Source organism: Vipera ursinii, assembly GCF_947247035.1.
Source record: "Vipera ursinii genome assembly, chromosome: 1".
Taxonomy (NCBI): Eukaryota; Metazoa; Chordata; class Lepidosauria; order Squamata; family Viperidae; genus Vipera; species Vipera ursinii.
The window spans coordinates 151,160,186-151,180,927 of NC_139512.1; the positions used below are offsets into that span (position 1 = coordinate 151,160,186).

At 39.6% G+C, this 20,742-nt stretch overlaps 1 protein-coding gene and 1 long non-coding RNA gene across 2 annotated transcripts in view; one reads left to right on the plus strand and one right to left on the minus strand.

The window, feature by feature from the left end:
- LOC310631816 overlaps positions 1-20,742 on the plus strand; it is a 263,229-nt gene that overhangs the window by 127,521 nt on the left and 114,966 nt on the right. The gene's annotated exons all lie outside the window — the stretch shown is intronic.
- Positions 1-20,742, minus strand: part of LOC310631814 (prolyl endopeptidase FAP-like) — a 59,501-nt gene that overhangs the window by 250 nt on the left and 38,509 nt on the right. The window contains exons 16-24 of the mRNA XM_083348525.1: positions 20,063-20,110; positions 17,832-17,930; positions 14,421-14,490; positions 13,212-13,406; positions 9,315-9,369; positions 5,665-5,764; positions 4,467-4,531; positions 2,907-2,979; positions 2,526-2,599 (exon numbers count right to left, since the gene is read on the minus strand). Coding sequence (XP_083204651.1) covers positions 2,526-2,599; positions 2,907-2,979; positions 4,467-4,531; positions 5,665-5,764; positions 9,315-9,369; positions 13,212-13,406; positions 14,421-14,490; positions 17,832-17,930; positions 20,063-20,110 — 779 coding nt within the window. The remainder of the gene's footprint in view (positions 1-2,525; positions 2,600-2,906; positions 2,980-4,466; positions 4,532-5,664; positions 5,765-9,314; positions 9,370-13,211; positions 13,407-14,420; positions 14,491-17,831; positions 17,931-20,062; positions 20,111-20,742) is intronic.

The window sequence follows — 20,742 nt, forward strand, 5'->3', positions numbered from 1 at the left end:
TGAAAAGGAAGAGAAACATCGTCTTAATCCTCTGGTTCGTCAGCAGAATTCACACAAACACATAAAGTAAAAACTTTATAAGATGGGGTGAGAGAAAGAAAATGGGATTTCAGCCTCTGCATTTGATCTTATGCGCTCACCCTCTAAGGTTGCATGGCAAGACCCTGCTGGTCTATCATGTTTGACTTTTGTTCCAAGAACAAAAGTCAAAAGTTGTGTGATTCTCCCATTCATAACAAAAGCCATTTAAGTCCTGAAGGGGCAACAGCAGGGTTACAATGGCAAACATCCAAGCAGAAGAAGCAAATCAGGTGGGATCAGCATTAGGCTTTGTCTTGAATTGAGGTCTTCAAAATTGCAAAATCAGCCCCCATTTATATCCCCAAAACTTTTCTTCTATTTGTGCTTTGACAAGTAGCATAAACATGCTGGTTTCCTATCAGAGGTAACCTCCTAACCACCAAGGGTACAGAGAAGAGCAACAAAGATGATTGGGGGACTGGAGGCTAAAACATATAGGGAACGGTTGCTGGAATTGGATATGTGTAGTTTAACGAAGAGAAGGGTGAGGGGTGACATGATAGCAGTCTTCCAATATCTCAGGGGCTGCCCCAAAGAAGAGGGAGTCAAGCTATTCTCCAAAGCACCTGAAAGCAGGACAAGAAGCAACGGATGGAAACTAGTCAAGGACAGAAGCAAACTAGAACTAAGGAGAAACTTCCTGACAGTGAGAACAATTAACCAGTAGAACAACCTGCCTCCAGAAGTGGTGAATGCTCCAACACTGGAAGTTTTTAAGAAGAGACTGGCCAGCCATTTGCCTGAAATGGTATAGGGTTTCCTGCCTAAGCAGGGGGTTGGACTAGATGACCTCCAAGGTCCCTTCCAACTTATTATTATTACTATTACCCAGATGTGTACACCCAAAGTTTACAACAATTTTGGTAACTAGGGCACACCTCCCTTTTATACAGAATACAGAATAACAGAGTTGGAAGGGACCTTGGAGGTCTTCTAGTCCAGCCCCTTGCTCGAGCAGGAGAACCTATACCATTTCAGACAATTGACTGTCCAGTCTCTTCTTAAAAGCCTCCTGCGATGAAGCACCCACAACCTCTGAAGGCAAGCTGTTCTACTAGTTAATTGGTCTTACTTTGGGGGAATTTCTCCTTAGTTCTAGATTGCTTCCTTGATTAGTTTCCATCCATTGTTTCCTGTCTTGCCTCCTCTCTTATTGGGAAATAAGTCAGCAGACATTTGCATTTATGATTCCAGTTTAAAAGAAAAAATGGTTTAAGGAGAGGACCGTGCTTAAGCCACAAATCTTGTCCTTTGTCCATTGCAGGAAGACTTGAGGGTCCCCACAATAAGCAAGGGGTCAGCAGTATAGCTCCTATAAGCATGGTGCATAAAGGTAAAGGTTCCCCCGCACATGCGTGCTAGTCGTTTCCGACTCTAGGGGCCGGTGCTCATCTCCGTTTCACAGCCGAAGAGCCAGCGCTTGTCCGAGGATGTCTCTGTGGTCATGTGGCCGGCATGACTAGATGCCAAAGGCGCACAGAACGCTGTTACCTTCCCACCGTAGTGGTCCCTATTTTTCTACTTCCATTTTTACGTGCTTTTGAACTGCTAGGTGGGCAGAAGCTGGGACGAGTAACAGGCGCTCACTCTGTTACGCGGCGGCACTCGGGATTCGACCCGCCAAACTGCCGACCTTCCGATCGACAAGTTCAGCGTCCTAACCCACTGAGCCATACAATACCCTTAAAAGCATTGGCTGGACCCAAAATTCAGCCTAAAATTACCTTATTTATAGTTTAAATCTCACAAAATCAGCAAAAGATGTGGCATTTTCCTGTTCCCACCTAACATCTTACAATACTTTGGGTGAGAAAGTGAAAATCTTGTGACATTTAGTAATTTCCCAAGATTTAGGCCATTTTTTTAAAAAAAATTGGTCATTTTGGACCCTCCTGCTAAACAGAATTTTAATTAAAGTAATATCCGAGATTAATTAAACTTTATTTAATTAGTTTAACTATTTGGAAGCTTGGTTTTGAGAAATCTTCCCATTCTTTCCCATATGCTATAATATATTACATAGTTATGCTACAGCTCTCTGTGGTCTCAGTTGCAATACCAGTTTATTGATTAGATTTATAGCCTGCTTTTCATTCAGGAGTTCAAAGCAACATATATAGCAGTCCCTCCTATTGTTTTACTATTGGAAGACCTGAAACACAAGTTAGGAACAGATTGCCATGGAGAAAGTCTATGCGGTCACTAAGAGTAGACACTGACTTGATGGCATGTAATCAAAATCAATCAACCCTCCCATTTTTCCCTCAGAAGAACAACTCTGTAAAGTAGGCTGAACAGGATGACAAAAACTTGACCAAAGTTAGAGCATCTGTGATTGGGGGTGGATTAAAAACTGGGTGGCCCCACTCCTAATCTAACACTCAACAACAGTCCCAAATTATTAGCATGACCCATTAATGCTTAAATGACTTGATCATATCTACCATTGCTTGAAAATCCACTTGTGCATTGACTAAGGCTTTGGAGATCTGTGCCGAGTTCTGAAAATGTACATTATCTGAAATATTAAGCAAGGAAGAAAAGAAATTAAGAAAGTGAATGTGGCTAATTAAAAACAAAAATCCCACCAGTCTGACAAACATCAGAAAGCACGCAAGAGTAGAACATTAGACTCGTGTCATGACTTAACAAGCTATATAGCAGGGACGATCAACAATGAGTCAGCAGTGCTCAATGTGCCAGACAGAAAATGAAAATATGTCTTAAATGTATTGACCCTGCTCACAGGAACAGAGAAATGCTTAATGTTTCTTTAACAAAGTGGTTCTCTCTCAGGATTGGTACCAGTTTTTCAAAGACCTCACCATCTGCCGTTCCATGGATGAGAAGGTAATCCACATTATGGAAATTCTGAGCCCTTGCCATCACTGTTGAATTCTGGAAAGGAAAATAATTAACAATTATGGAGTTGCCAAATGCAAACATGATAGGTGCCTTCATTATCAGTTGCCCTATGTTCTTATGACAACAATCTATCAGTCAGTAAAAAGTTTTTCTCTACTTTCTGCTAACCTTAAATCTCTGGCTTTGTGAGTTTTGTTTAAGGAATTATCTGACTCCAACTAGCATCTGATAGTCAGGCTCCTTTTGGATACATGTTTAATGCTATTATGCAGACATGTCAAACACAAGGCTCAGGGGCCGGATCCGGCCCATGAAGTGCTTTCATGTGGCCTGCGAAGCCATCCTGGAAACAGTGAGGGAACGGCCCCCACTGCCTTGGCCCTGGCCCAGAGACCCTCAGATCTGTCCCACTCCTGCCCAGGCCCCCACAGGCACCCTTGATGCGAACGATGTAGAGCTGGCCATGCCCACCCAGTAGGCCATACCCACTCTAGCCACGCCCACCCAGTAGGCCACACCCACCCTGGCCATACCCACCTGGTCCCCTGAGGGCAACCGCAATGCTGATGCGGCCCTCAATGAAATTGAGTTTGACACCCCTGCTATTAGGGAATAGCATTAAACTTTTTTTAAAAAAAAGCAGACTGAAGAACTATGGAGAAACCCAGTAATTGTTGGATTTTGAAGCAGCGGAGGCATCTCTCTCTCTCTCTCTTCCTCACCTTCTTCTGGTCAGCTGCCTTCAGGCCAGCCTAGGTCTCTAAGCCAGGGGACCCCAACCCCCGGAACGTGGACCAGTACCGGGCCACAACATGCCAGCAACTGGTCTGCACAGACAAGCAAAGCCCCATCCGCCGGATGCAGGCAGCACACAAAACCATGCCCCGCCACCCCGGTCTGTGGAAAAATCTCTCTCCACAGAACCGGTCCCTGGTGCCCAAAAGGTTGGGGACCTCTGCTCTAAGCCAATCACTAGTGAGGTATAGCAGAAGAGTCAAGTTTTCTTCCCTGGATTCTCTTCCTGCCCAAAGACAGTGCCTGAGGACCACAGGGGGTGATTCAGCACCAACTTGCAGTGGCTGGCCATACCTGACTATAATACCAACTACCAGAATTAGTGAAGTGTGTCAGCTTGCAACAATGGCTTATTGTTGTGGCTTATTGCTGTTGGAACACTGGAACTGCTCAAGGCATTTTAAGCTGTCTCGGGAATAGTTTGGGGATGAGATGAAGGCTATGTTATGAGGGCATGGCTTTTTTGGTTTAAAAGGAGACCTTTAATTTCCTTTGTAAAACGAAGTGTTACCCTCTGCCAACCCCGCCCCCCTCCAAATATGGTAGACAAGGCCTCCCAATTACCCTCAAATATCAATTTAAGAGAATGTCAGATGCAAGAACTGGCAGAGACAGGAAGAGGGCATCCCACACATTGAGCCAAGGACCAAAAGGCAGGAAAAGGAAAGTTGAAATTAAACTGTAAGAGTATAATTAAAATATAGGAAGGTTTATGCAGTTCTTACTTTGTAATGCTGAAGATTGTCAGATTCGGTTGGAAGACCCATAAATCGTTCAGTGTAGATGGATGCTGCAATATACAATAAATGCAGCAGTCAAGATGCACAGAAACACATTAACACACATAATAGCAAGTGCATTGTACAGAATGTGTTTACATTAATTCATGCTGGTCATTCAGGGGGACGTTTGGGCAGTTTTCTCATAATTTTCCATAAAATGGGCAATTAATTTTAAAACTGGCCTCATGCCACAAAACATATCAAAAGAGAGCCATCACCACATGGGGTGGGGGGAGAGGGCAAGCCTACCATTAGCCAGAGTGATGAGAGTGCCTCTGGTATCTTATTTTGTGTATTAAGTGCAAAATTATTTTGCACAAAAAAGGCCTTCTTATTGAATTCATTCATATATATAGAAAACAAATATATATATATATATATATATATATATATATATATATATATATATATATATATATATATATATATATATATATATATATATATATATATATATTGCCAAGGAAGCAGGGAGTTGTCAAAACAATGCTGTTTTTACCTTAATTTGATGGTTATGTGGAACTACCATATGTGCTCTTTCTCTGTGATAAGCATTCTATGCATTTTGACTTGTGGGCAGATGACCCATTTCCTATTGTTTCTTCAGCAGCAAAACCTTGCAAACGGTGAAAAAAAATGTTGCCTGAGATGGCATACATAGGGTAAGGAAGGTGGAGGAGTGTTCAAGAAGTAGCTGGACATGATGCCAAGCTGCCCGCTTCAAGCCACAAGATTGTGTGCAGAACTGATTGAGGTGAAGAGCAGGTCCAGCCAAAGTTTAACAACTGAAGCTATGATTGATCTTAAAAAGGGCACCTAATGATTGGAAACAGGAGCTGTTTCATGGACAAGAGTGTCTTTGAAAAGGCTTGTATTTTGCCGTGTTTGTTTTAAGAACATCTGCTTTGAAGTAATATTCCCAGCAACTCTGCAGACTATTTCAAAGCAAGCTTTGCCCAAGAGAAAGTGTGTTTGTTTTTTTAAAAGGAAAGTGTATTTTGAAGATGGTGTTTTTAGATGAAGTGTGTCTCAAACATCTTTTTCTGTGAGCAAAGGCCCTAGCAGTAACCTAATTTTTAGAAATAATCCACTTTTTATATCCAGCTGTTAAAACCTGATATTGTAAGTTGTTTTGCCATACCATAATATTCCCAGCTGGAAACAGGAGCCACAGCTATTCCACACTTAAATATGCCAGTACCAGACCCAAGGGCCAGCGATGTAATATATCCACCGTAGGACTAGAAAGAAACAAGAGAGAAGTTAATATTGGAGAAGGCAAGCATTTGCTCTCTAAGAATCCAAGTAATAAAACACTGTAGCCAAGGGGAACATTTGTTTTGGCATCCAAAAATATAGTCTACTCAACAGTTTCTCCTGAATAATTTTCTATGAGCCACTGGAACAAATGGGACTTCCAAATATTTCCCTTTCTAAAAAGTACCTCTCTTTAATTCCTCTAGGACAGGCGTTTCAAACTCACAACATCACATGATGTGTCGCAACGTATCGTGACTTTTTTTCCATTGCCGGCAATGGAGTGGGCACGGTTTCGGCATAATGCATCTGACCCATGGGCCGGCAGTTTGACACCCCTGCTCTAGGAGCCTAAAACGATGTGCCTGAGGCTCTCATCTTATTTTAACCTCATAACAAGCTTGGGAGGTAGATTGGGCTGAAAGTTTGTAGCTGATCCCAAATCAGCCAGATAAGTTCCATAATTGAGTGGGAACCTGAAACCTGCATTTTTCCTTCTGCAATGACAGAAAGAACGAAGGAACTATGATTAGGTTCTTACATCACATTAAGCCACACTATGATTTGGGGTTGGCTTTGCATGTTACATACACCCAGCCGTTGTGGTTTGTGAGCCATGGTTTATTACTCAGTTGTATCCAATTGTGGTTTGTTCAACAAACCATGCTTAATAAGGTGTTTTTAACATGATATATATGAGCCTAGCCAATGTTTATTGCAGGTTCAGTTACAGAAGCTAAAAGAAATGCTGCTGTGACACAGATGTGCTTTTAGCTGAAGACTAAGAACCAGTTACATCAGAGATGATCTGTGACAAAGTTTCTCAATTTTTCACATCTTTTTCATAAAAAAGAGAAAATAGCTCTTCTTCATGCCTCTTTGCAGATTGGCATACATCATTTACCTATAGGAGGGAGACTAAGGAACGTACTAGTATTAGGAAAGTTGAAAATCTAAGGTCTAATGTCATTCAAGAATCTGTGCAGAGATAAAGAAAACATTATGTAATACATCAGCATTATCAAGGGACTGTGGTCCTTACAAAGTAAAGCCAGCAACAAAGAAAAATTTCACTGAGATGCTTTGCAGTCAGAAGGAGAGAGAGAGAGAAAAAAAAATCAGGAATGGCTTTCTCACAGAGTAGAGCAAATCTCAGCAGCAGAGTTAGCGTGCCATTAAAGGGCAGCATATTATTAATTACTTCATTTGTTATTACAGTACTGTGGTAGGACAAGATAGGTGATTATGGGATTTGATATATTAAAATAACATGGCAGTGTTATTGACAGTATGATGGGCTAGAGGGCTCACCTTTTACTGAACTGTCTCAAGATGGGAACATGTGCAAAGGAAAAAGAAGCAAACCAGAGAAATGGGGTTACTCAGAAATGGCTGTCCAGAGTTTCCCTGTGTTAAGATGGGTAGCCAATAAATTTAATAATAAAATAAAATATATGCACACAGGGTATGGGCTTTTATTCTCTGGTCTGCTCACAGAAGATGCCAAGCAGTGGTGGGATTCAAATATGTGAACAACTGGTTCTCTGTGTGGATGCTGCTTCCGGAAGTCCATTCTGGGCCTGGGCAACAAAAAATTAGCTACCGGTTCTGCCGAATTGGTGTGAACCGGCTGAATCCCACCATTGATGCCAAGTCATAATGTCTGTAGTTTGAATTTAACAGGTTGTGGGGGCTTAACCATGATAGTTAAGGTAGGATTGATGACATGGTAAGCTGTGAAAACCTGGGGAGTTGATTCATTTAACAATAGACTGTGATAGAATAAACCATGGCTATACATTCTTTAAGTCAAGGTATATGTGGGTATTTGCACCATAGGGACACCCCAAAATGCCAGCAACGTAGGGTCTCAGTGGACTAACAAAAGAGCTCAAGCCCTTTCCCAATTGTTACGATTCTACCAGCACAACATTAAACATTAATTTTGGAATAACCCCTTCTGATCTCAGTTACCCACAAAATTGCATGATTCTGCAGCTGTAGAAAAATATTTGCAGTAGAAGCTTATCTGCACTGCCTGGTTGTCCTGTCATTAGAACCAGCAGGCAGAAATGGATGATGGTTTTCCTCTGTTAATTCCCTACTCACCTTCAAGGTGATCCCAGGACTCCTTTCTCTGCTGAAGTACAATTTTTCCCATCATGCCTTTGTGGGTGCATCTGTCCTGAGGTTGGGAGCATTTTATTGGTTGCAGGCTAACCTCAGAGGAAGTACCCTTTCAACTAAGACAATGCTTATCATGCCCAGGCACTGATCTTTTTAAGGATTAATTTAACAAGTAGGAAGTTGGAATGCTGAGAAACAAAGGGCCAACATCATCCAAAATGAAGTTTATCGCCAAGGATATTTTCTAGGCCTCAGTCTTAACGATAAGAGAGAAGACTACTTTAGCCCAGTGCTCCCTTTGGAAGCACCCATCTTCATAGGGGGGAAAAATTGAGAAAAATAAACTGGGGAGGCGGGAGCATGATTGAGTGAAGGGAACAGAGCCCCAATAACGAGAATTTTGGTAAATGAGTCCTTTGTGGAGACCTTCACCCACCAAGGTGTCCACTTTCTAAGCACACCCTTAATATGCTCTGAGTTTGAAGTGTAATCAGTTGCTATAAAGGTTGAGGATATCTAGTTTCAATGATAGCATCAGATTGTTTACCTGAAATATTTTAAGGGAGCTTATAGAGGTGGGGGGAAGAGGGAAGCTTTTTTCCAGTAAAGGGCTCCATCAGGCATGAGGAAAGAGGCGAATTGTTTTATCAGCTTCTCTACTAATACGCATTGCGCTTTTCATGTATCCTTTATTTCACCTGTCGTGAACTCCCTGGATTGGGGAGTTGACCTTAGAAAACATATCCATTATATCATTTAGTCATAGCCTTCTATATACAGTTGTGTCATCACTGGTCAATGTAAAAATTATGCTAATATAAGAAGTTAGTGCAGGTTCGAGTCCCAACAGGCTCAAGGTTGACTCAGCCTTCCATCCTTCTGAGGTAGGTAAAATGAGAACCCAGATTGTTGGGGGCAATAAGCTGACTTTGTAATAATGCCGCTTGGGGGGGGGCGAAAGCCCTAATAAGCAGGCATATACATAGAATGAAGGCTACTGCTAAGCACATTGATTTGTGCTTTAGATTGTAAGCTGCCCTGAGTCTTCAGAGAAGGGCGGGATATAAATGGGATTTTAAAAAAAGTTAGAACAACAATGTTACCTGCTCTCAAATAACAACCAATGAATTCAGTTTTTGACATTTTCATTTGAGAAAGTATGCTAAGATATATATATATATATATATATATATATATATATATATATATATATATATATATATATATATATATATATATATATATATATATATATATATATATATATATATATATATATATATATATATTGCCAAGCTGCTTTATGGGAATCCAAGCCAAGGAAGAAGATAAGAAAAACAAACTGCAAGTGACAGGCTAAACAGAACATGATTATTCAAGATTTTTTTTAAAGTACTGTATACATACCCAGCCCCATATGGCTATTCGTTTTTCATCAATAAAACCCATGTCTATAAACTTTCTGTTTGGAAGAAAAATGCACACAATTAATTAAAGAAACAAAGATGTTTTAAAGTACTTTGGGATGCTAAAAAACATGAGAAGGGTTATGTGGCAGAAAAATATTTTAAAAATCCTCCAACAAACACTGTTCATAGATATCAGTTACTTAATCTGGGTCACAGCCTAGTAAAGCCAAAAGTCATTTAGATTTTATCTTAAGCCACAATGTTACATGTACAACTTTTGACAACATTTGCCAAACCTAACCCTAACCTTCTAATCTCTATTTTAGAAGCAATGCAAAAATTCTGCTTTTAATTTTCAACTGCCCTTTCCAACCCCAAGTTTAAACAAGCCAGGATAAATTGTGATTTATACATGTAACTTCACTGACCTTTCATTATATCCATGTATATATAAAATAAATTCCAAGAAGGGAATAAAAAAATAATTTTCTTTTGCCTGTGGCAGTGGTGGCGAACCTATGGCATGTGTGCCAGAGGTGGCACTCAGAGCCCTCTCTATGGGCACACACGCCGTCGCCCTAGCCCCACCTCTCCCCGCAGCCCCCTCCTCACCAGCAGCCCCCCGGAGGTGAGTCGCTCCCAGGTGCCGCCCACGTGGAGCAGCACAGCCAAGGACATAGCAGCCGGGCAGACTTTAACAAGACTCCGCCCTCATGCCCCATCGTGCGCAGATGATGCGGGGCGTGGGTGGAGGGCATGGCCACCATGGTGCTGCTAAGCTGCCACGGTGATCTACTGCGGTGGGCCGTGGAGGTGGTGGGTGGTCCTGCGTGAGGGCGTGGGTGGTTTGGGGGGCACTGGGTCTCTAAAAGGTTAGCCATCACTGGCCTATGGGTATATTTATCAGATCAGGGCTTCGGCTTGGCAATCACTACATGACCACAGAACTTGATACACCTGTTCTCTTTAGTTTCATCTTTTGGGCATCTAGATTTTTGTAGCCTTGATCTGGTAACCTAGCCATGGGATCTGCTGATGTGCCCAGCTTGAAATATTTAAATGTAATATGCACTTTAGAAAAATACAGGATTGTTTTTTGGTATTGAAAAGGTGGGATAAAAGCTCTAAATGGAATGAATCTGAGCCTCCCACAGTATATCTTTGTGTGTGTGTGCATGCAGTCCGGTGATTTCATGGTGGTGTCTCATCCAGTCTCCTTATCCTATGTTCAAATCAAAGTTCTACATAAAACCATTTAGCTCCAAAGGATAGGGAGTACTTTCCTCTATCCGGCTTTTAGGTCTGAAGATGAGAGATCCCTTTTAATAAATATGACCAACCTTTCCAAGTGGGTCTGTATAGTACGTCACTGAAAGTCTTTTGGTGACAAGGGAGTTCAGTTTTTATTAGCTCTTTCTGATTTGCTAATTTAATGAACTTATTTTTCTTTTAGCTCTGTTTTGTAAGTTTGCCTTTATTATTATCCTTCACACAGTCAGCCAGATGTTCAGACTGGATTTGGCATTTTTGTCCACCTATCGAGACCTTCCCAAGATTTGAGATAGGCAGATGTGGATGTGTGATAATGTTAGAGGTATCATCACAGGATGTAAGCTGTTCTGAGTAAAGCTGCTTTTTGCAATTGATTGATGGTGAATTTGTTAATGGTGATGGTCTTCAAGTGGTGCTCCGGTTGTTTTGGGATATATTTATTAATAATAATATTTATTATTAGTTGCCTATATGGCAGAACTACTTAGTAATATTTAGCTTTTAGGTTGCACTTTTACTTATCTAAAGTACTTTCTATACATTTTTTAGCTGTATCTACAACTTGCAAGATAAATTGAGCATGTTGCAGAATTTGGAGGGAAAAGTGAGCCTAAGGAAAAGTCATTTGTCTCAATCTTACTATGTATCTGTGGGGGGGGGGGAAGCAGAATTTAAACTAAGGAGTTTTAAACAATGAACAGGCATCTTCTACAAAAACTCTTTCCTTGACTTTCAGTTGAAAGCATTGGTTGGAATCTGAGGTTGGATACTGGAAATCCAAATTCAAATCTCAGTTTATTAACGGGCAGGTTAATCTGCTCCCTCCAAGGTCACATTGCAAGGTTTCATGAGGCTATCCCACAAAGAGGTAGGTGGCCTAAGAACACAGGAAGTCAATATTGTCAAAAGGAAGGGTAAGCTCATTACTAGAAACGGAAATTAATGAAGATCATCAGGGAATACAGCAACAGAGAAGCAGAAGAGAAAATGATCAAAACATCAAGTAGGTGAAAGATTCTTCTTGTCGAAGCTTACAGTAAAACCTCACTTTTTGGATGGTGTATTATTAATATTTATTGCAATAAAAACTAAACTAAAAAATATAATGTTTCAATCAACCTTGACATCATGGGATATTATTGGCAACAATGCAGAAGTGTTCTGCCCTTGTCTTTTTCATATGAGTCTTGTCTGTCTATCTATCCATCCACCTACCTATCTACCTACCTACCTACCTACCTATCTAAAGGGCAGGAGTCACCGCAGAGAAGGGTCTTCTCCTCAATCCCCCCAGCTGAAATTTCTTGACTGACGGGATCCTCAGCATGCCTCCTCTGCCAGTGCAGGTGGGGTGGTGGAGTAAAATAGGAAATTTGCCATTGTCTTTTTTTGACAGAAGTGTGCCACTGCATTCTTTCACTTGGAGCTTCCAAATGCCCTTCAAGGCTAGCCCCATGTAGAGGGCATTGCAGCATCCAGATATGAGATGACCAGAGCTTGAGTGACTGAATGCAGGGACTCCTGATCCAGGAAATCTTGCAACTGTGCACAAACCAAAGTTGTGCAAAGGCTGTCCTGGCCATGACTGCTACCTGTTCTTCAAGCAGGAGTCCCGAGCCCAGAACAAACCCCAAGTCGTGAACTGGGTCTGTCTGGGGTAGCGCCACCCCATCCAGAGCTAAAGATATCAAAATCTCAAATTCTGAATGCCTGTTTTTGCTGGTAAAAAACCTGATAGGTATAGAAAAATGAAATGTACTTATGAATTAGTAGGTGTAAAATCAACCTAGATTACATCCCTCATCCCAGTATCTTTAGTTTATTAGTTTATGACACTAATTTAAAACTGTTATGGTTACTATAAAACAAATAATTCTGCTATTGCACTGTACAAAAAAAGTAATGATAGCAAGATGGGAATCAAAATGGTAAATTGCTCCATCTACTTCACTCTGTGCATTTAAAAAGCAAAGAGGAAATGGAAGCGTCAGAAAAGAGAAATGGGGTGAAAGAGATAAGAGATCTGTATAGTTACAGGAACATGCAAGCAAGATGTAGAGGTGAGAAGCTCTTGGCTCTATTCTTACTCCTATTGGTTCATAATTGGTCAAGCCAGAGTAATAATCTTTGTTCAGTTTAAAAAAGGTCCATGCAAAAATTACTTCCATACATACGAAGCATCAAATTTATACCCTTCCTAATATATTCAGAGCTCTTTACCTTTTAACCAATAAAAGTGTTGATTTCTGAAACAAAGCCAAAAGTCCTTCCAAGAATTTCATCAAATCCAGAAGAAAAACTGTTATATTCATGGGATAGGTCAATAATCCTGGGATGTGCAAGGAGAATTAATAAAAATATTTCTGTAGCTTTGTAAAGACTGCCACGTGAGTTTGATTTAGTTTAAATTTTGCCAGATTCCCAAATCTAAACAGTGTTCTAGCATGACTGTTAGGAATATGTACTGAACTGGTAGAAAATAGTAGTTATAATTAATTCGTTAACGTATGTTTCCTTAACATCAAACATGATCAGCATGGGATAAATCTCAGCAGCTATCTACGTGGAATTACTCTTAGAAAGGCTACAATCTATGCTACACAAAAACTCCTCCTGTTCTTACCTTACAGCTGAGATTTGATCTTCAACTTCATAAACCCCAAGTTTTCGATACACCGCATGCAACATCTTATCACCTTGGAAAGCTGTTCCTCTGCCATCCACGAGTGCTACCACAATTTCTTCTTTGCTTGCAAGATAGCTTATCCAGCTAATGCTAAAGGTATGCTTCACATTTTGGCTACAAGGCCCTCCGTATCTACAGGCAATATGAATGGAATTGAAAAGCCTTCTACTTTAACATCCAAAGATCATAAAATATTTAATAAATAGCATAAGGAAAAAATGGAATGATGAAAGACTTCCTCATTAGAATTTTGGAATTACTTTTCAGACACAGAATGACAGAGTGGTTAAAGTTTTTGGACTATGATTGAGAAGACTACCCTCAGCCAAAGAAGTTCACTAAGTATCTTTGGACCAACAACACCCTTTTATTTCCTAAATATCCCACAGAGCTTTATTTGTCAATGACCAAAATACAGTTTCTGTCTACCAATCTGTCTGTCTGTCCCCTTTGTCTGTCTGTCCACAGAGCTGTTATGGGGGGAAAAAAGTGATACCTAGAGCTCCTGAAGAAACAATGGTGGTGATAGCAAATATTAGCTGAAGGCATTCTTTCCTGCATTATTTTGGGCTTGAGAAAAGCAGCCTTACATGGAGTTTTTCCTGAAGATAAAGAAGATCTTCTGCATACTCAGCATACATTCTAATCCTGGTGTGCTGTGGCCAGCTTTGCAAAGCACTTTTTTAAAAAAAAAACTTTAGATTTTTTAAAAATGTCATGTAGTCAAATTCCCCAGTCTCACTTGGTAACCTGGCAACCCTACTTTGGTCTCAGGGGCAGATTTCAAACCCCCTTTATATAAAATAACATTGTAAGAATCCCTTCTTTTTCATTTTATCACACTATTGTTGTTTCTGAGCTTGCTTCTGAGGCTGATGTTCCTCCAGGTACTTTTCCTAATCTGTTGGGTATCGCAATACATGAAGAGTTTGTAGTTAGAGAAGTAGGAAGATTGGGCGGGAGACTGTAAGCTTTGGGGCATTCTTTATGGATATACTGTATGTAAAAATCTATGTTAGCTATTTTCCAGCTATGACATACAATATGTTACAGCGGTAGTATCATACAACGATGCACCAGTTATTCATAACTTTGACAATATATACAAGGTACATAGGGAAGACAACTGAATAAAATGTTACATACACCTGTATAAGAAGAGGATATTTCTTGGATCTATCAAACTTTGGAGGTAGAAGCATCTTGTACCATAAAGCTAGAAGTAAAAGGGGGGAGGGAGAATGAATGAATGAATGAATGAATGAATGAATGAATTTATAGCATAAGAAATGTCTGTAATATTGGTCCTTTATCTAAGAATTATAGCTAGTTATGTAGGTTTAATTTTCTGCTAGGTTATGTCAATATTTCTCAACCTTTGCCATTTTAAGTTGTGTGGCTTTCAATTCCCAGAATTCCCTAGCCAGCAAGGCAGGCTGAGTAATTTTGGTAGTTGAAGCCTACATATCTTAAAGTTGCCAAGGTTGAGAAACACTGGGTTACGTGATTACTTAATTCAACAGCAAAAATATATATTTTTATTTACGTAATCAGATATGGTGTCATTATTATTTGTAGTAGCAAAGTAGCAATTATTATATTAGTATAACAGTTATTGTTTGTAGTATTAGGAAATGATAATAAAACATTGGGTTTACTTTTATATAAAAAAAAGACAGTCCTAGGAAAAAGAAAACTGGGAAATTTTACTTCTGAAAATTTACCAAGAAACTACATTGACCTATCCATATAATCCTCAGGAGCCAAGATTCTCAGGAGCCAAGGACCATAACAGTTACAGTTAGCAACAGTGACCACAAGCGATAAGGAATATACAGTATGTAGCTGTAATCTGATACTATCCTTAAATAATATGCCACTGCAATAATGTGCAAACACAGAGTTTAAAATGTACTGCTTGTGTGTCTTCATAAAAACTACATGGAATAGTCATAGTAGTAGTAGTAGTAGTAGTAGTAGTAGTAGTAGTAGTAGTAGACTTTATTGTCATTTCAACAATATACAGTACAGTACACAGTGAAACAAAACAACATTTCCCCAGGACCAAGGTGCTACATCAGATGACATGAATCAAAAAAGAACAGAACACAACCTACACATAACTCTAAACTAAAAACTTAAAAACTACAAATACAAGTATTTATAGTTCCAGTTTCTTCGTATTAAGAATTCTAATAGCTTGTAGGAAGAAACTGTTACACAATCTGGATGTCCGAGCCCGAATGCTCCTGTACCTCTTTCCAGATGGCAAAAGAGTAAAAAGTGTGTATGAGGGGTGTGTGTAATCAGCCACAATGTTTCTGGCTTTACGGATGCAACGTGTGATGTAAATATCCATGACAGAGGGAAGAGCAACCCCCGATGATCTTCTCCGCCATCCTCACTGTAGGGTTTTGCAATCTGAAACAGTGCAGTTTCCAAACCAGGCAGTAATGCAACTGCTCAGGGTGCTCTCAATAGTCCCTCTGTAAAAGATTGTGAGGATGTGTGGTGGAAGCTGTGACTTCCTCAGTTTCCTCAGAAAGTAAAGATGCTGGTGGGCCTTCCTTATTATGGAACAGGTGTTGAGGGACCAAGTAAGATTCTCCGCCAAGTGAACACCAAGAAATTTGGTGCTCCTTACGATCTCCATGAAGGAGCCATCGATGTTCAGCGGAGAGCGGTCATATTTTGTTCTCCTGAAGTCAACAACCATCTCTTTTGTTTTGTCTACATTCAGAGACAGGTTGTTGGCTTTGCACCAGTCTATTAGCTTCTCCACCTCCTCTCTATATGCTGACTCATCGTTCTTGCTGATGAGGCCCACCACGGTCGTATCATCAGCGAACTTAATGATGTGGTTCGAACTGTGCATTGCTACACAGTCGTGTGTCAGCAAGGTGAACAATTACTTGGGAGTCATAAAAACTTGGGATGTGCATGTCTGTGTGTGTGTTGAAAGATTCATAAAAATATAATCTACAGGTACTTGTTTCAATCTGAGTTTTCGGCAAATGTATGTAACTTTCTTACGTCCCTGTTTTTATCTCACGTGATGACCTTCTTTAACAAAGGTAATGAGGACTGCTGGAACTGCCACTGCTAAGCAGCACAGTCACATGATGTGCTTTATGACACATCCCTTAGTGACAGAAATTCCACTCCCAATTACCAGTGTTAAGCAAGGACTAGCTCTACACACAGGGAGTGACTAACACCTCTTCTTAGCCCATTTCTAGGTTGGACAGAAGAATTCTATGTGAAACTTCTTTTGGCAGATTAAGATCCCACAATAATACTCACGCTTGCAAAGTTTGCATTGTTGATAGCCAAGTAGACTAAACACCATTGCAGGCCTTTTTTTTTTAATATCACGCATGCCACCTTGTATTTTGCATTATACACTGCATTTTCTACTATGAAATCTGTGGTTTGTAATGCCTGATAAAATCTGATTGACTCCTGAGAACTTCATGGATTTGTCCGTGTAATTTTCTTGGCAACTATATAGAATTAGACTTCCATCACTATGTTTCAGGATATTTTTTTTTCAACTTGCCAATTTAATGTACAGATCTGTGATTCTTTTATGGCAGACATGTCAAACTCGCGACGTTACATGACGTCACACAACGTATTGGGACGGTTTTGCCATTGCCGGCAATGGGGTGGGCGCGGCTTCCACATGACTCATCCAGCCTGCGGGCTGGCAGTTTGACACCCCTGCTTGATAGTATCTAAGCTTTAACAAGGCCTCGTGCCAATTAGCTCTTGAGCCATACAAGATCAGCCAGATGATGCTACCTGCAAAGATGTAAGAAAAACATTCTCCTAGATAGTCCTTGAATTATGATCACAACTGAGCCAAAAATTTCCATTGCTAAGCCAGGCAACTGTTGAGTGAGTTTTGCCCCATTTTATGATCTTTCTTGTCATATTTGTTAAGCAAATCAGCGCAGTTGTTAAGTGAATCATTTGGTCATTAAGCAAATCTGGGTTCTTCATTGACATTGGAAGCTGGCTGGGAAGGCTACAAATGGTGATCACATGGTCACGGGACAGTGAAACTGTCATAAATAGATGCCGGTTGTCAATTGCCTGAATTTTGATCACCTGGGAATGCTGCAACAATCTTAAGTGTGAAAACTGGTCATAAGTCACTTTTTTCAGTGCTGTTGTAACTTCAAATGGTCACTAAATAAATGTTTGTAAGTCGAGGACTACTTTTATTCACTTTCTCCAGATCAAACTTAAAGACATACAACTCATAACATGTCCTTTATTTTATTCCCAGCCAAAGAGCCATAGGACAATTGCTCCAATTCCTCATCCCTTTGGTTGCACATCTCTGTGCTATACAGTCTTTGTCTGGGAATAGGCTATTAATGTATAGGATTCCAGTAATTAATTTCTTAATACACTGTTGGAAAAAAAACCCCTCTACTGTACTGTTTCTTGATCTAAATTCAGATATCACACCATAAGTTTTTAAATAGCAACTATTTCGTTCTTGTTCATACAGTGAAAAATTAGGTGTGAAAAACAAATAATACTTACTTATGCCATCCACTTCAAGTTTGTTAATCTTCTGTACTGGTAAACTGATTTTTTGCAGAGCAGACTCCAAATCTGCATTGTCTTCTAAGACTTTAATTTCTGTATATAAAAGTTTTTGAATTAGAAATACACTTCTCATGGATTCTCTGTTCTTGAATTGTTACACAATTGGATACCAATAAAAGGTTAAATATCAAGTCTATTCAATTTAAATGAATAAATGAACTTCCCAAGTTTATAATTATGGAAATAGCAAAAGTTTCATGAGGTAACTGAAACAGAGTCAAGATTTTCCTAGAAAAATAGAGGGATGGTATGTGTGTGGGGGGGAGTCAAGTTTCTTGGAATTAAGGTAGACTTTATTATAGGGTGGTAAATTCAATTTATTAAGGTAATCTGGATATAAAGCCTTGGTGGAGCAGTGGGCTAATGCCTCCTTAAGTAACACCAGCTGCCTGCAATTAGTGCAGGTTCACATCCCACCAGGCTCAAGGTTGACTCAGCCTTCCATCCTTCCGAGGTAGGTAAAATGAGGACCCAGATTGTTGGGGGCAATTAAGCTGACTTTGTAATAATGCCGCTTGGGGGTGTGTGTGTGAAAGCCCTAACAAGCAGGCAGATACATAGAATGAAGGCTACTGCTAAGCTTGTAAGCCGCCCTGAGTCTTCGGAGAAGGGCGGGATATAAATGGAATTAAAATAAAAATAAAATAAAAAATAAATAATGTAATGTGTAGCTAATTTTATATACACTGTTAAGCGTTTAATTGATTGAAAGAAGTTAATCATGATAAAGTATTTGTATCATGATTCTGCTGTATAGTTACTTAACCTAAAAAGCAAACAAACAAATAAATAAATAGCAGAGCCAGTATTATAATAGTTTAAAAGTATTTGTACCTTTTTCAGGTTTATGTGCCTAAAACGTTATGGCAACTGATTATGAATACCAAATGGTTTCTAACCCAGAGTTTTGTCTTTTCTTTCTTGCAGTGGGAGCAATAGGAGTCAGCTTTAGATGAAGTGTAAAACCATTTTATCCAATGACCTTTTCAGCCCCTTGTGTTTAATTACAGCACAAACACACTCTGGCATTATTATTATTTTCACAGTGACCCATGACAGGGCCTTCCTCTCTTCTCATCCCGCTGAGTCGTGCTGAAGCTAATCTTTGCTGTACTAGTTTTGAATATGGCTTTTCTCCTTATGCCCACAGCACCTAAGGTTAGCCTCAAGGTGTGTAGAACTTGTTAGGCTTTGACGCCCATTACCTTGAAGGAAAGTCAGCGGACTGTCAGTGACGGGGAACAGAAACGACAGACATACTGTATATTCTTAAAATTATTTCAAGATTAATAATGCCAGTCAACTCACACACAGTGTGACTCTGGGTGGTGGGAGGGACATTAGAAGGACTTAAAATAAAGAGAGCAAACATCATGAGCACAGTTTCGCTGCTTCAAGGATGGATGGAGAGGACTTTGACTCAGAAGCAGAGAAAAGTTCTGTGACAGTACGCTCATTAAAAAAAAAGGCTAGGTCACGTCAGGACATTGGAAGATAAGATATAAAAAAGAGGGAGGCACAGCTGTACTTTTTTAAATGCAGGACTGGTGACTATTCACTTTGTTTTTTTTTGTTTTTTTTGCAATATATTCAACAAGCTGATCTGATATTAGCTTGGGATATAACAAGTATGCATTGGAGATAATGTAGCAGCATGATAGCATCTGTGGATGCTTCAGGAATCCTTTTGGATCTGAACTATTCTTTAAATTATGCTATGCTGCTATAGCAATCCTTCCCATGCTGCGTTCATTTGGTCCTAAACATAAGTTTGATGAAGTACTCTTTATTTTCTGATTGCTATATTATTAAAAAATGGTGGTTTAGGGAAGAAGATCTATGTTTTGGAAAATAATTTATGAAAATGTGATGTACAGACAAGCTGAATGAGAGTAATTTTGGAAGCATATTTGAACAGAAATGATCAAAAGGATTTCAAGGCAAAATCTGCAATTCTTTTTTTATGTATTGTTTAATCTCTGGGCACATTTATTTGGATGTAAATTCCACTGATTTAATTAGTACACATTCTTACTTAAGTGTGCATAAGGTATATTTAGGCATCTCTTCCAATGACTGTAAATAGATTTATTCCTATAAAAGTGTATACAGAATTTCATTCTTATGCTATCATCAAGCAAACAAATATATGTCATAAAAGGTACCTTTGTTATATCTGTTATCATATATAGTAGAAATGGGGATGCCTGGGCCTGCAGTAATGATTAGAATAAAAAGAGAATCTCCGTTAAACAAAATATCTGAAACATCACTACTGAAAATCATTTAATTGCTTAGCTACTTGCATATTCCCATTTGTTCATCACTCACAGGTTTTTTCCCCGTAAGCTTAACATTTTAATTTGAGCAAAATGCGAAGCCCATCTGGATGTTAGAATGACAGCAGAGCTATAGAGACCTGAATTCACATTGGAAATAACTTCCTCAATGTTCATCAATTCCCTTTCTTGTTGCAGCTACTTCCTCACATTCTGTACATTTTGTGTAGTCCTGCCATCTACATGAGTAGATTTGGGAAGGTGCATTCAAATTGCAAGGTACACTCAACTGAAGGGGAAAAGCAGAATGATTGAACAAATGTATTCTAATTTCAACATGCCTTATTCTTCTAATAAATTTAGCCTGGCCCAGATTAACAACAGAAGAGAAGGCACTATACTCAGGGCTTTTTTTCCTCATAGAACGCTCAGAACGGAGTTCCGGCACCTTTTTTGGATGGAACCGTGTACGGTAGGCAAGGCGGGTTGTATGACGTGTGTGAGTTCCGGCACCTTTTTCTTTTACAAAAAAAGCACTGACTATACTACATTATTGTAGATAGGAT